Source organism: Leptonotus elevatus, chromosome 7, assembly GCF_054856555.1.
Source record: "Leptonotus elevatus isolate MCC_2025b chromosome 7, RoL_Lele_1.0, whole genome shotgun sequence".
Classification (NCBI taxonomy): Eukaryota; Metazoa; Chordata; class Actinopteri; order Syngnathiformes; family Syngnathidae; genus Leptonotus; species Leptonotus elevatus.
In genome coordinates this window covers 25,060,558-25,076,237 of record NC_141245.1, presented here as the reverse complement: position 1 = coordinate 25,076,237, position 15,680 = coordinate 25,060,558, and the positions used below count along the sequence as shown (strand labels likewise).

Genomic DNA, 15,680 nt, shown 5'->3' with positions numbered 1-15,680 from the left:
CGTCACCTCTCGTTTAAGTGAAGTGCAGAAATGTACCGAGAAATGCAAAACTTTCACATGAATATTGGTCTCAATTTTGATATTAAAAAAAAATATATTCAACTTTTCCACAAACTAAAATAGTTCTCAAATGTGTAAAAGACATGTCTGTGACATGCATTCGTCAAAACTGACATTGGATCCAATATTTCTGCTGTCCCTAAATCAGCCAAAAACGCTCTGTTCAAAACAGCCCGTTTTAGGGGCGTGTCACTTTTATGTAAATAGCAGACCCAGGCCACGCCTAGGCCATACCATTCTCTCTCTCAAAGGGGCTGTGATTTCGGCTCCGTTAGCCATGTGCTAATGTTGTGAATGGAAACGACTCGGCCATAGCGAGCAGAAGCAGTGCGGTACAACCGGGCCAATTTGAGCCAGACAGACTTGTCTTTTACACATTTGACAACTATTTTAATATGTGCAAAAGTGGCATAACGTTTTACCGTAAGTAGCGTTCATTTGCGATTGTTTAGGCAGTGGTCATTTTTGCCGTAACCGGCAACTCTCCCGCGAGCGTTATTTGCCGTGAATGTCCCTGATTTGCCGTGAATGCTTGTAGACATTTACAACTGATTTTGGGGATCAAAGTTCGTGGGATATTTTTAGTTTAAAAAATTAAACAGAGAGCGTTATTTGCCGTGAATGTCTCTGATTTGCCGTGAATGCTTGTAGACATTTACAACTGATTTTGGGGATCAAAGTTCGTGGGATATTTTTAGTTTAAAAAATTAAACAGAGAGCGTTATTTGCCGTGAATGTCTCTGATTTGCCGTGAATGCTTGTAGACATTTACAACTGATTTTGGGGATCAAAGTTCGTGGGATATTTTTAGTTTAAAAAATTAAACAGAGAGCGTTATTTGCCGTGAATGTCTCTGATTTGCCGTGAATGCTTGTAGACATTTACAACTGATTTTGGGGATCAAAGTTCGTGGGATATTTTTAGTTTAAAAAATTAAACAGAGAGCGTTATTTGCCGTGAATGTCTCTGATTTGCCGTGAATGCTTGTAGACATTTACAACTGATTTTGGGGATCAAAGTTCGTGGGATATTTTTAGTTTAAAAAATTAAACAGAGAGCGTTATTTGCCGTGAATGTCTCTGATTTGCCGTGAATGCTTGTAGACATTTACAACTGATTTTGGGGATCAAAGTTCGTGGGATATTTTTAGTTTCAAAAATTAAACAGAGAGCGTTATTTGCCGTGAATGTCTCTGATTTGCCGTGAATGCTTGTAGACATTTACAACTGATTTTGGGGATCAAAGTTCGTGGGATATTTTTAGTTTAAAAAATTAAACAGAGAGCGTTATTTGCCGTGAATGTCTCTGATTTGCCGTGAATGCTTGTAGACATTTACAACTGATTTTGGGGATCAAAGTTCGTGGGATATTTATAATTAAAAAAATTAAACAATCAATGCCCCCGTTGTAAAAGTAACTCTTCTTCTTTTAATCGTACTAGTTTTTTCATCGTGTCATTGTCTTTGCTTGTCCATGATTTCACATTAAATTCAATTCAACGCTTGAGCCATGATGGCGGATGAGAAGCTCTACACTAAAACATGTCCTGTCTTTTCCAGGCCAACGCGTCCGCCGGCCCCCACGTGGACCTCCAGTGGCTCGCCGAGTGGAACGGCCGGCTGGTCAACAGCCGCTACGACATCCGCAGCCCGTCGCACGTGTGGATCTTGGCGCAGTCGGTGAAGGACCCGTGGGTGCTGTGCATGTACAGCCTGCTGCGACAGGACCACCTGCCCAAGCATTGCCCCACCGCCCTGGGCTACGCGTGGCCCTCCGCCTTCGCTCGGATGCAGATGCTCATGCCGCTGGTCGACCCCAAGTGAGAGTTCGTTCATCGCCTTCGCTTACACACTCGGGGTCCAGGCGTGGACAAACGGAATAGACTGTACCAACGTACACATACAAACGCATCAAAATAATCACTATAAACAAAAAACTAATAAAAAAAGAAGAATATTCTACAATTATAAATGTTTTTATTTTTTTAATCTAATATTAGCATTTCAACTTACTTTTTGAGCCGCTACTCCTCCACGTTGAGAGGAACCAGTTGAGGTGGCTGGGGCATCTGGTTCGGATGCCTCCTGGGCGCCTCCCTGGGGAGGTGTTCCGGGCATGTCCTACCGGCAGGAGGCCCCGGGGACGACCCAGGACACGCTGGAGAGACTACGTCTCACGGCTGGCCTGGGAACGCCTTGGGATCCCGTCGGAGGAGCTGGCTGAAGTGGCTAGGGAGAGGGAAGTCTGGGCTTCACTGCTAAAGCTGCTGCCCCCGCGACCCGACCCCGGATAAGCGGAATTGAAGACGGAACGGAACGGAACTTACTTTTTCACACTTAAAAAAAAAAAAACAATAATCAGATTTCTTTTTTCAATTGTATTTTAATATTGTAATATTAAAATAATATTTTTACAAATATAAAAACAAATTATAATCTAATATTACATCTAATATTGAGATTTTTTTTTTCCAATTGAATTTTAAATGTGAAGTCCGGAGTTTTGACTATTTCTGTTTGTAAGCAAACAATTCAAAACGGACCCCTCCCATGGTTCAACCCATACGAGCTCAACGCTCACGCCCCTCCTTCCTCTGAGCGCACTCAACCAAGCACCAGTAGCTTCCTGTACAGCAGCAGACGGTGTCTCAACTGCGGTACCTGCGAGAATGAGTGACGAGGTATCTCGCAAATGGTCACGTTACTAATCCGAGACTGCACCGGCGATCACCGATAGGGATAATAGTTCAAAACGACATTAACAGAAGCCCAGAAGTGTAGATTGAGAAGGAATTTATGTGCATACATTCTGTATTTATCTAGTGTATATTTCTGAGTGAAAACATTGAACTTCACCTTTTATACATTTAAAAAATTTGATCTAATATTAGCATTTCAACTTACTTTTCCACAGAATCTAATATTCCGATTTTTTTATTATTTTCATTTGTATTTTTATAATGTAATATGAAAATAATATTTTACAATTATAAATTTAAAAAATGGAATCAAATTTTAGCGTTTCAATTTTTTCACATTTTAAAAAACATCTAATCTGATTTTTTTTTAAATTTTCAATTGTATTTTAATATTGTAGTATTAAATGAATATTTTGCAATTATAAATTTAAAAAATGTGATCTAATATTAGCATTTCAACTTACTTTCCCACATATCTAATATTCAGATTGTTTTATTATTTTCATTTGTATTTTTATAATGTAATATGAAAAGAATATTTTACAATTATAAATTAAAAAAATTGAATCTAATTATAGCGTTTCAATTTTTTCACATTTTAAAAAACATCTAATCAGATTTTTTTTTTCAATTTTCAATTGTATTTTAATATTGTAGTATTAAATGAATATTTTGCAATTATACATTTAAAAAATGTGATCTAATATTAGCATTTCAACTTTTTCACAATCTATTATTTAGATTTTTTTTTCAAATTTTCAATTGTATTTCAATAGTGTGGTATCTTTTGACATGAAATTATTTTCCCGTAACCGTTTGCTGCTGGCCATATTTAACGTTATAAAACCAGTTTATTTCTCTATATTGTATTTTATGAAGTTTTTATACAATGCATTGCTGTCTTGTCTTTATTAACAACACGAAACAAAACAAAAAACTGTGGACTGTATGACTATATGTGTCTCGAATGGTCTTCATCATCTGGACAAATATTTCCCTGATTGTTTTTATTGGAGTGCTGCTATCTTGATATCAAACTTAAGTGTTATCAAATAACTCTGACTTCCCAGTAACCTGGCAAACGCAAAGAAGACCAGCAGCACCTCAGGCAGTGCGGACAACTACGTGACCGTGTGGCGGAACTACTTGATCCTTTGCTTCGGGGTGGCCAAGCCCAGTGTCATGAGCGCGGGTCACCTGAGAGCGTCGACACCCGAGATCGCCACGACCACGCCCGACGCCACTGCGGGCAGCGACAATAAGGCGAGAGATGCAAATTTTGTTTCACCCCTATGGAATTTTTGTATCAATTTAAGCAAGTTTTTTTTGGGGGGGGGGGGCAGGACTGGGGTGTGCAAACTTGCAATTTTAGTGAATATTTTGACACTTGTGTTTTGTAATTTTTTTTTATCTTATGTACGTAACTGGATGTTGACAAGCGTAACATGTCCACTCAGTCGTAGCGAAAAATCTATTGATAAATAAAACTATTTCAGAAATTCTAAATATATTTATCAAACAGTGCAGTCAGCTTGATAACTGAATCAAATTAAGTAAAGGTCCACCATGTGCTTATTAAATGCTAATATTAGCCACATATGTCCACCCTGTCACCAGGCATGCACATTGTCTGCTTTCATCCATCCATCCATCCATTTTCTGTACCGCTTGTCCTCACAAGGGTCGCGGGGGTTGCTGGAGCCTATCCCAGCTGGCTTCGGGCAGTAGGCGGGGTACACCCTGAACTGGTTGCCAGCCAATCGCAGGGCACACAGAGACCAACAACCATACTCACAATCGCACCTATGGACAATTTGGAGTGTCCAATTCACCTGCCATGCATGTTTTTGGAATGTGGGAGGAAACCGGAGTACCCGGAGAAAACCCACGCAAGCACGGGGAGAACATGCAAACTCCACCCAGGAAGGCCGAAGCCCGGAATCGATCTCACAACCTTTGCACTGGGAGGCGGTCGTGCTAATCAGTCAGCCACCGTGCCGCCCTTGTCTGCTTTCAGATCATCTATAATAAATCAATAAATGGGGAGGCTCACTGAATGTGCATTCCTTAACAATACACCATTTTGTTCCGATTGAAGCCTCATGTTGGGATGTCAGATTTCTGTAATCATATGTTCAATCACATCAGCGCTTGTTTAATACCTCAGGCGGTCCCAGGCTGCCCGTCCGTGGCTTGGCTCCTCAAGCAGTTGGTTCCTCTCATGAGGGCGGAGAGCGTGGAGCTGACAGAGGCATTAGTTCTGGGCTTTGGGCGCACCAACTCTCTCGTCTTCAGGTATTTCACAGACTTTTTTGGGGACCCCTTTATTACACCCAACAGGGGAGGCGGTGAGCGACGTCATTCAAATGAAAATATTGCCCTGCATTCATGTGGGCGAAGCAGAGGATTATGGTGATGCTTTGTTAGTAATCAATGATGTGTTAACACATTTTTTTTTTGTGTTGGAGTATTTTCTGTCGTAGCAGTTTGATTGACACGATGACTGATGTTGTCTGTCTGTCCGTCCTCAGGGAACTTGTGGAGGAACTGCATCCGCTAATGAAAGAAGCACTGGAAAGAAGACCCGAGGTTGGTTGATTTGATTTCCAGCAGAGCAAGACGACGAGAGAGATCAATGAGATCATTTGAAAGCATCACTCTATAATTTCTATAGAACAAGAAGCGGCGCGAGCGCCGGGACCTTCTGCGACTTCAGCTGTTGCGCATCTTTGAGCTTCTGGCAGACGCGGGCGTCATCAGCGACAGGTTTTGATACTCCGCACGGCATGCAGTCACAAAAAACAAAGCAAAGCCCTTTTTTTTTTTTTCTTCGACTTACTAAAACTACTTCCCCGCAGTACAAACGGGGCTGTGGAGCGAGACACCCTCGCTCTGGGCGCTCTCTTCCTGGAGTACGTGGACCTGACGCGGATGCTCCTGGAAGCCGAGAATGACAAAGACGCGGAGGTCCTCAAGGACATTCGTGCTCACTTCAGTGCCATGGTGGCCAACCTCATCCAGTGTGTGCCAGGTAGTCTCCAGCATTTCCTTTTCCACACTTATTAGTCTGCTTCAAGATTATTAAAAAAAAAAAAAAAAAAAAAACTAACGAAAAAACGAAAACTAAAATTCAAAAAACAATTTTGTTAACGAAATACAATAAAAAAAAATGCTTTTTAAAAAACGAAAACTAACTGAAACTACATTTTATGTTTGCAAAACTAACTAAAACTAACTATAATTATTTTTTAGTTTTTGGTAATTAGTTTAATGCATGAGCCTTTGGGGATGATTTTAAATGTGATTTTAAGTATATTTATTTAACCCGGAACAAGGACGTTTGAAAGTGTCACACAGAAGTGACGTCATCTAGCAGCAGCCAAGTTGCTTCGAGGCGACAACGAAATGCACACACACTAGGTAAGAAGTTAGTTTCTTTTCTCATTTGACCCTGGTGTTTATTAAATATTGCACACAAGCTGAGGTGGCAAATCCAAGTCCAGAAAGTAAAAACCCTGTCACAGTTTTGGCTTTAACCCCAGGTGCTAGCTTGCTAGTTCCCTGGCTAGCTCCCATGGTGCTCGTTTACCTGCTAGGGAGTGTTAGAGTAGACAATATTAAGTTTTGTACTCTTTGCGTGTTCAATTAACTGAATGGTGAGATCCTGGTGAAGAAGTCCCTTTGCAAAGGTATTATAATTATCAGAAGCTTCTGATGACAAAAACCGATGACACTGAAGCCGTGTTCCATCAGATTGTGTCGTCTACTCCGGCACATCATTATTTATTGAAAAGTGGGTGAATACGAAAAGTCTCCTCCCATCAGCCCACAGTACATTTGTTTACAACTCTGTTCCCATGGGTATAAATCAGATTAGAGAAAAACAATAATAATCAGCCTGTGCCTCCCTTCCGACCGGCAGAGACCGGCCCCAGACAAAAACTCCCTTCAAGATAGCAAATGGAATAAACCCGTTGCCCTTCTTCTGAGAGTGAGACAGATAATACAATTCTATTCATTGAGCCATACTGCTATAACTAAATCCAAAACGGCTAAAATATAAATTGAAACTGAAAAACAATGTTAATAACTTAACAGGAGCTAGCTAGCTAGCTAGCATCAATGGCTAAAGCCAAACTGTGTCAGGGTTTTTACTTTCGGGACCTGGATTTGCCACCTCTGCGCACAAGTAATACACATAAAAAATTGTATATATATATATATATATATATATATATATATAAACGAAAACTAATTGAAACTAAACTAAAACTAAGCATGTATTAAATAACTAAATCTATTAAAAACTAACAGAACCACTCTGAAAACGAATTAAAACTAACTAAATTTAAAAAACTCAAAACGATATAAAACGTTATATTGATTGAAAGAGGTCCACATATTGAGGTTCTTCAAGACACAAGGATGATATTTTACTATACTGACAGGCTGAAAATTAAAAATGTTCAGATGCTGGTAATGAAATGAGACGATTGTTTCCCCTCCTCAGTGCACCACAGGCGCTTCCTGTTTCCGCAGCAGAGCCTCCGACATCATCTCTTCATCCTCTTCAGTCAGTGGGCGGGGCCATTTAGCATCATGTTCACCCCCTTGGACCGTTACAGTGACAGGAATCACCAGATCACACGCTACCAGTATTGTGCCTTGAAGGTAAAAAATAAAAATAAAAATGGAGGAAACCTCCATCGCTTGCACATAGGCTGCTACGTTGTGGTTGAACAAAAAAAAATGCTTTCACTTGAATTCTACTCGAGTCCTTTTATATATCAAAATTATAAAGGCGTTGTGCAAAGAAAACACGGTGCAAAAGCTGTTGCTCCGCGTCCTAATTGTTTTCTTTTTTTATCTTTACGTCAACTCTACACTTTGCTGCCTTGGTTTATGACAGCCTAAAAGCAGGGCAAACTAATGGCGCGTAAATATTTACTGGTACTAAATTTACGGCAAGTAAAAAAAAACGATAAAATAAAAAGTTAAACATAGGCCAAACAGTTTGTGACTGTTCAACTAATATTATTTAAATAGAGCTCAAATAGATGAACGTGTAATTATTCAAATATTTTCTAATGGTTCGAGCATGAAGGAAAACAAATCTGTTACAATTCAGACTTTTACTCTCTATCGTTTTATTTGACTCTGTCAGCTGCGGAAGCATATTGAGAAACAAATTTGATCCTGTGTCAAGTTTTGAGTTTGTATGTACACAGTGACTTCATGTATAATTCTATTTAACTTCAATGTACAACACATTTGAAATGATTTTCCTATATTGAAGCGTCATGTGTTAAAACTGCTGCATACTGTTACAAAAATGTCATTCCCAATTCAATTGAAAAATCAAAGTTGGATGACCTCCAAAGTTGGGCAATTGAACAAAATATTTTAAGCGTTGCAGTTGTAAAAATTGGCTTTCCAGCATTTCGCGACAAAGAAACCGAGATAATTGGTCCTTGTTTTGTCCCCAAACGTGAAATAACGGCTCAACAAATAGATTTGGAGTAACGAAAGTCAGCTTTGATTGAAGCGCCGCAGAAAATGGATGAACGGGTACGACTATTCGTCTGCGTTCTTGCAGGCCATGTCTGCCGTGCTGTGCTGCGGCCCGGCCTTCGACAACGTGGGCCTCTCTCCAGACGGCTACCTCTACAAGTGGCTGGACAACATTCTGGCCTGCCAAGACCAGCGGGTACGCAGTGTTTACTTTCAGAGGGGGGGGGGGGGGGGGCGGGCTTCATTTGAGACAAAAGGTTTTGTCTCCAAACACGGCACAGCAGCAAAGTTAAGCCTGGCTTTCTTCTTCTGCCGTAGCTTGAGGGTCTGCAAAATAAGTTGCAATACAGTCACACTCAAGAAACCAGAATTAATTGTTTCCTCGCTCACTTTTGCTCTTCCAGTATTTCGCTTCTGCACGCAGATGGATGTTGCTAACTAATTGCTAACTAATACAACAAAAAAAGTGACGAGTAGTGTTTAACTCATTCACGCGCAACCGTTTTCACTGAAGCAACCCCCTTCACTCCCGGCTGTTTTACTAGATTTTGACTGATTTTGCAAGGCCCACAGAATATTGTGTTCTATTGCTATTAAAAACATGGAAAAGAAAGATTTGAATCTCTTCTTTCATCCGGAAAAAAAAGTATATTTCTATCTGTTTCCAGTGTTTTGCAGCAATTAGCATTAGAATATAGCTAAGTTTCATCATTATTCACAAATCTGTTTAAGACAGTGGGGAAAAGAGCTTTTTTGCAACATGGCCCTTGATCTCTTATACTCTGCTGCCACCTGCTGGCCGTTTTTTGTAATAACTGTCATCGCTTTAAGCGTCCTCTTTAAGTCAGAGGCTTCATTAAAGCCTACAGGTATGCTCTAGCATAAAAAAAAATATATATATAAATACATTTTTCGGACCATGGTTATGGTCGTTTTTTACGTTTTTGGGAGCAAATGAGTTAATGCGTACACACAGGGTAGTTATGTCATTGAAATGACATTTGTGATTGGGCTGCGATTGTCTGGCGAGCAGTTCATCCCTCTCACCCAAAGCCAGTCATGTAATGGGATCCCCGCACCCAAATGTTTGCCAGCCCCCCCCCAACCCCCCCCCCCCCCGATTTAAAGTTGACCCCACGCTCTCGCCTCAGGTCCACCAGCTGGGGTGCGAAGTGGTCATCCTGCTCTTGGAGCTCAACGCCGAGCAGGTCAACCTGTTCAACTGGGCCGTGGATCGCTGCTACACGGGTTCCTACCAGCTGGCATCGGGTTGCTTCAAAGCCATTGCCACGGTGTGCGGCAGCAGGTACAAAGAAACCGTCTTGTGTCTTGCTCGTTATCAGTGACTAACTGAACAAGCCTTTTTTCACCTTAATTGACAAGTGTCATTTAGCGGCAATGGCGATGAAGTGCTGCATCCGTGAGTGAAAATACGACCCGCTCACTTTTATTCTCAACACTCCACTTGGTTGCAGCTGCTTGCCCATTAGCTCCGCCCCCCCTGGAAGATATGTTGATAAAAAGCTGTCTGCTTTTCAATGACATGAATTTCGTCGTGCTTACCTTGCAGAAACTACCCGAGCGACGTTGTGACGCTGCTCAATCTGGTCCTCTTTAAAGCGCCCGACGCCAGCAGAGAGATTTATGAGATTTCTATGCAACTGATGCAGGTGCGATGAAGACACACGACTCGTCCGTTGAGGGCCCTGCGTGACGCTTTTCGTTTTGTTTTGGAGCAGATTCTGGAGGCCAGGCTGTTCGTGTACTCCAAGACGATGGCGGGGCAGAAGCCCAACGGCGTGCTTTTCGGCACTCACGCGCCGTTGCCGCCTCTCTACAGCGTCTCCCTCCCTCAGCTCTCCAGCCAGTTGGCCAGGATGTACCCTGAACTCACGCTCCCTCTTTTTTCAGGTGGGTATAGAAAGTCTCTTTGGATGTGTGTTTGTGTGCTACACATAATTAAGCACTCGAGTACTTGGAGAAAAAAAACAGGGCTGGGCAAAGTATGGCCTGCAAGCAACATACAGTTAAAAACAACAACAAGAAACATACAGTTCACTCACTTCTTGGATCTGACCCGGCAAGCTACTCTAACATTTTCAAGAGTAATGTAATACTTGTTGAATTCATGAAAAATGTTCCCATAAAATCGGCGACTTAAAATGTATGTATTCTTTTATTGTGTTGTTGCATTATAATTTGTTATTTATTTATTGGAAATGAATATAAAATATCTAAGATAATTTCACATTCACATATATTTAGCATTTATGTCATTACAAATAGTTAATCAATTGAAATTAATTAATTTTAAAATGCTAATTTATTGATTTCTTTTATTTGATGTTTTAATTTAGCCGTTGCTTGTTTAAATTGGTTATTTAAAATGTATACATTTTATTTGTATTTAATTATCTCATTACCACATTTTCTAACGGTTACTTAAAATATATTTATTCTCATTTATTGTCTTGTTGCATTATAATTTATTTATTTATTCGAAATTAGTATAAAATATCTAAGATCATTTCACATTCATATACATTTAGCATTTACGTAATTACAAAAATGCAAATGTATTTATTATTTCACGGTTAAAACACAATATTTTATTTGATGCTTTAGTTTAGCCATTGCTTGTTTAAATTGGTTATTTAAAACTTATATATTTTAATATTTTATTTGTATTCAATGATCTCATTAAATATTTTTTTAACGGATACATTGTAAATTCATAATATTAGTAAAATTATTTCACATTTACTATAGATGCATTTAAAAAAAATATGTTTGAATAATTAGTTAATTGATAAATGAATAAATTACTTCATTTATTGATCAGTAAACATATATTCCTGTTCTTTTCCCCCCCATTATTCATATGCACGTACTATGTACTTACCAAATCATTTGTTAATGAAACTTACCGTAATTATTTTTTTAAATCAACTATACATGTACAGTCTAAATTTAACAATTATTATTCTTATCCATGTGAAGTTAATTATAAAAAGTACCATAAAATAAGCACAAAATGGTTATTTTATTGTTGCATCATGTTTTACAACCACATTTCAGCTTCTTGTTTTCGTCCCATCGAATCAAATGCGGCCCTTGGTGGGCACAACATTTAGCCCCCCCCCCACCCCCCCCCCCCCCCGCGCTGCATGCTGCTTGCTCTAATCGGAGTGCGATGTTCCCTGAGGATGTATTTATGTGTTTGCTCCAGAGGTTAGCCAGAGGTTCCCCAGCACCCACCCCAACGGGAGACAGATCATGCTGACCTATCTCCAACCCTGGCTCAGCAACATCGAGCTCGTAGATAGCGGCCCGCTGCTCCCAGCCTTCACGCTGTCCTCCTCCTCCTCCGACGACGACGACTCCTCTACACGGGGGCGCGCCTCCGCCTCCGCCTCCGCCTCCGCCCAGCAGCATCTGAGGGGAAGCGGCTGGGGCTCTCTGCAAGCCACTTCCATGGTGCTCAACAACCTCATGTACATGACCGCCAAGGTAAATGAATCTCGTGACTGTCATAACAAGCGAAGAGAGCAAAGACTCCCCGATTATCGCAGGTGATATATTCCAGACCCAAACGGACAATCTGCGATATACAGAGACTGTATTTAATTTGTTTATTTGTATTTTTTTTTTTTTACATGTAGTAACTAGATAGGTATAGGTAGGTAGGCAGGTGAAGGAAATTAGACTTAAGTGGCCATAAGGGCAAATTGGTTAAAAGAAGATACAGATATGGGGTTCCACAGAGTTCAGTGTTAGAGCCTCTTTTTTTCTCCTTATATTTGCTGCTCCTGGATTCCATCCTGATAAAGTTTAGTGTTTCCATTCCTAGCTGATGTTGACAGTCAAATTCATGTGCCACTTAACTCATTTGCTCCCAAAAACGTATAAATACGTTTTATTTTAAATGTTTTAAGTGTCCCAAAGACATATTTATATGCTTTTTTTATGTTTATGTTTATGCTAGAGCAAACAGAAGGCCTTTGATGCAGCCTCTCAACTTGAGGGTTGAAGAAATTGTAGTTATTACAAAAAGGGCCAGCAGATGGCAGCAGAGCAAAAAAAGATCAACCAGGGTAATGTTGCAAAAAAGCAATTTTCCCCAGTGTTTTAAACAGATTTGTGAATAACGATGAAACTTAGCTATATTTTAATGCTAATTGCTGCAAAACGGAAACAGATAGAAATGTACTTTTTTCCCTGAATAAAGAAAATAATCTAATCTTTCTTTTGGTAGGGTCCATGTTTTTATAGCAATAGAACACAATATTCTGTGGACCTTGCAACATCAGTCAAAATCCAGTAAAACAGCCGAGTGAAGGGGGTTGCTTCAGTGAAAATGGCTGGCAGTGAATGAGTTAAAAGAAAGACACTTTCTCCTTGAAACCACTTTTACAGTATTATGTCTTCAAGAAATAGAAGCCTAAATGGCCATGAAATTTCTAAATTTCAATGAAAAGAAAACTTGTGATGGTATTTGGTCTTAGTGGCCCTCGATTTCACTGTTTTATGTTTAATTTTTCGATATCTAATGGTTTGATTTTAATTTATGTCCAGCACTTTCTCTCAACTGTTGTTTTTAGTAAGCGCTATAAGTAAAATTATGTTCAGGTAAAGGTAGGTAGATAAAGAAGATGATTAAAAAGACAAGAAAGAAAAGAAAAGTGAGTGGGCCAATGTTACTACCGTCTTGGATATTATTCCAAAGGACATTGCACTTAAACGAGAATCCACCAAACGCGAAACATAAACTCCCTGGCTGTGCTATTTGGGACAATTTTGTTTTTGTATTTCATTTGGCCAGTATGGAGATGACTTGCCAGGATCTGAAATGGAAAATGCCTGGAATGCTTTGGTGTGCAACGAAAAGTGGAGCCACAACCTGCGAACGGCGCTGCAGTTTCTCATCAGCCTCTGCGGCGTCAGCAGTGACTCCGCCCTCCTGCCATTCGTAAGACCGATTCTACAAGTTTCTAGGGTGACAATTTGCCACTGCAAAGAAAGACAGAAGCAACTTTTTTTTTTCATTGTTAGCAGAATCAGACATATGATTATTCAAAATGGCCGATACCAATATTAGTCAAAATGCTGAATATCGGCGCCGATAATCGGCCTATCCCTATTTAAAAAATACTTAGTAAGTAATTTGACTTTATTTGTGTGTTTTGGTATCTTCATTCGTTCATATTGATATAATATAAATAAAGGATACCAGCAAATCAGAAAAACTGCTGATTTTGGGGGTGCGTGTTTTTCACGGGACTTTATGGCACATCAGCCCTCACCGCACCTCCTCGTAGATATACGTCAGCCTATGATCGTCTTCTCCCCGTGTGCTCAGATCAAGAAGGTGGTGATCTATCTGTGTCGAAACAACACCATGCAAACCATGGAGGAGTTGATCTCGGAGTTGCAGCAGACGGACCCGGTCAACCCTGTGGTGCAGCACTGCGACAACCCGCCATTTTATCGCTTCACCGCCACCGGCAAGGCCGTCGTCAACATGGCGTCAGGTAATTCCGGGGGGCACAGCTGACAAAAGTAAACCCGTTTGATCGGAAGTAAACACCTTCACGTTTGGAACCTTTCCCCAGGAAACGCATCTCGCACCGTGACTGCGGCGGCAGGACAGGAGAGCTTCCCGGATGCTGATGAATACAAGACAAAGGACAACGAGGACAGGTGAAATCATTCACAAATGTGGGGACAAATGCTCCAATTTCATGGAGGACCAAAACTGCCAAAATAAAATAAATAAAAGTGAAAATAAAAACGGATACAAAAAATGTAATTAAAAATTTTAATCCAAAAGACAGAAATATAAATGAAAATAAAAAACAAAATATATAAATATATTCATAAATAAAAGCAAAATACCCCCCCCCCCAAAAAAAAAACTAGATAAAAAAATATAAAAATAGATGTTGAAATAAATACACAAATAAATATATAAATATAATTAAATATCAATCAATAAATACAAACACTCTGCTCTCACATTTATTTATTTCATGCTGCAGACGCTCTGTCAGGTCGAAATGTTTTCGTGCAAACTATACATTTTCGTGTCTTAACTCGTTAAACACCTCGCCACCATGCGGATGCTTTTGTTGGAGCGGGTCACATATATATTTCCATTTATATGTGCTTTTGGGGATTTAATTTTTGAATTATAATTTTTATATCCATTTTTATTTTAACATTTAGTCATTTATTTATTTTTAATTTGAGCAGTTTTGGTCCTCCATACAATTTGGCCCAATTCTCATTATGTATAAACACCACACCACAGGATAATCTTTCAGGCTAAATTTTTGGAAATACTTGATAATAAGATTTCTGTTGGCTTTGATTAGAATTGGAACAAATGGTCAAATTTGTTCTGATTATCAGTATGTATGTATGTACCGCCCACCACCAGATAATCATTAAGGATAATCTTATAGAAACATCCTATAACTGGAACTTTGAATTTGACCTGGTTATCGGTATTTGTGTACTCCACACCGCAGTCAGACAATTTCCACCCCTGCTGGTTTGATTAGCGGAGAAAAACAAACGTTGGGAAATAAGCCCCAATGATTATTTTTCCATCCTCAGGCTCAGCCATGTGAAGCGAGCTCACCACCGTCTGGAATCTCGCTACAGCAACAGCTCGGGAGGATCGTACGATGAAGACAAGTGTAAGCGTATTTCGCGCCATCGTCATTGATTCCATCGCCGTCTGGCGAGAGCAGGCCGGGAGGATAAAAAAATGGTGACGGGGCGTGGTGTCATCGATAATGCATAAACACGGTGCATGCAGTGTCCTGGATGAAAAGTGATTTGGACAATAGATATCAGTACTTAGAGTTAAACAATATACAATCAAAACACTTGAAGATTACTCATGGAGTTCCCCAAGGGTCTGTGCGAGGCCCCAAACTATTTATATTCTATATAAATGATATCTGTTGTGTCTCAAAAATATTCAAAAGTGTCTAATTTGCTGATGACACAACTCCTGACTGTTCAGGAGAGAACCTGAAGCAGCTTCTGACTACCGTGAAGAATGAATTGAACACATGAAAAAAACTGGTTTGACTTAAATAAATTGTCATTAAACTTAAACAAAACAAAGTTAATAGTTTTTGGCACTAGACAAATCACTCGTCAAGCCAAAATTATGGTAAACTCAGTTGAAATAGAAAGAGTGTATGAAAATGTGTTTCTTTGAGTAGTTATTGGCGACAAATTGTGTTGGAAGTCACACAAGGAAAATGTCAAAAATCATAGGGATAGTCTCTAAATAAAAGGATGCCCTGAATAAGAAATCATTATACACATGATACTGTTTATTATTATTACCATATCTGACTTTTTGTGTGGAAATCTGGTGAAACGCATTTAAAAC

General features: G+C 39.7%; 1 protein-coding gene across 3 annotated transcripts in view; it reads left to right on the top strand.

The window, feature by feature from the left end:
- frya (furry homolog a (Drosophila)) overlaps positions 1-15,680 on the top strand; it is a 79,071-nt gene that overhangs the window by 34,438 nt on the left and 28,953 nt on the right. For all 3 annotated transcript variants that reach the window (XM_086079790.1, XM_086079788.1, XM_086079789.1), the window contains 16 exons: positions 1,620-1,879; positions 3,829-4,021; positions 4,926-5,053; positions 5,290-5,347; positions 5,433-5,524; positions 5,617-5,789; positions 7,269-7,429; positions 8,355-8,465; positions 9,421-9,575; positions 9,840-9,939; positions 10,009-10,180; positions 11,499-11,779; positions 13,092-13,238; positions 13,629-13,800; positions 13,882-13,969; positions 14,888-14,970. In XM_086079790.1, coding sequence (XP_085935916.1) covers positions 1,620-1,879; positions 3,829-4,021; positions 4,926-5,053; positions 5,290-5,347; positions 5,433-5,524; positions 5,617-5,789; positions 7,269-7,429; positions 8,355-8,465; positions 9,421-9,575; positions 9,840-9,939; positions 10,009-10,180; positions 11,499-11,779; positions 13,092-13,238; positions 13,629-13,800; positions 13,882-13,969; positions 14,888-14,970 — 2,374 coding nt within the window. The remainder of the gene's footprint in view (positions 1-1,619; positions 1,880-3,828; positions 4,022-4,925; positions 5,054-5,289; positions 5,348-5,432; positions 5,525-5,616; positions 5,790-7,268; positions 7,430-8,354; positions 8,466-9,420; positions 9,576-9,839; positions 9,940-10,008; positions 10,181-11,498; positions 11,780-13,091; positions 13,239-13,628; positions 13,801-13,881; positions 13,970-14,887; positions 14,971-15,680) is intronic.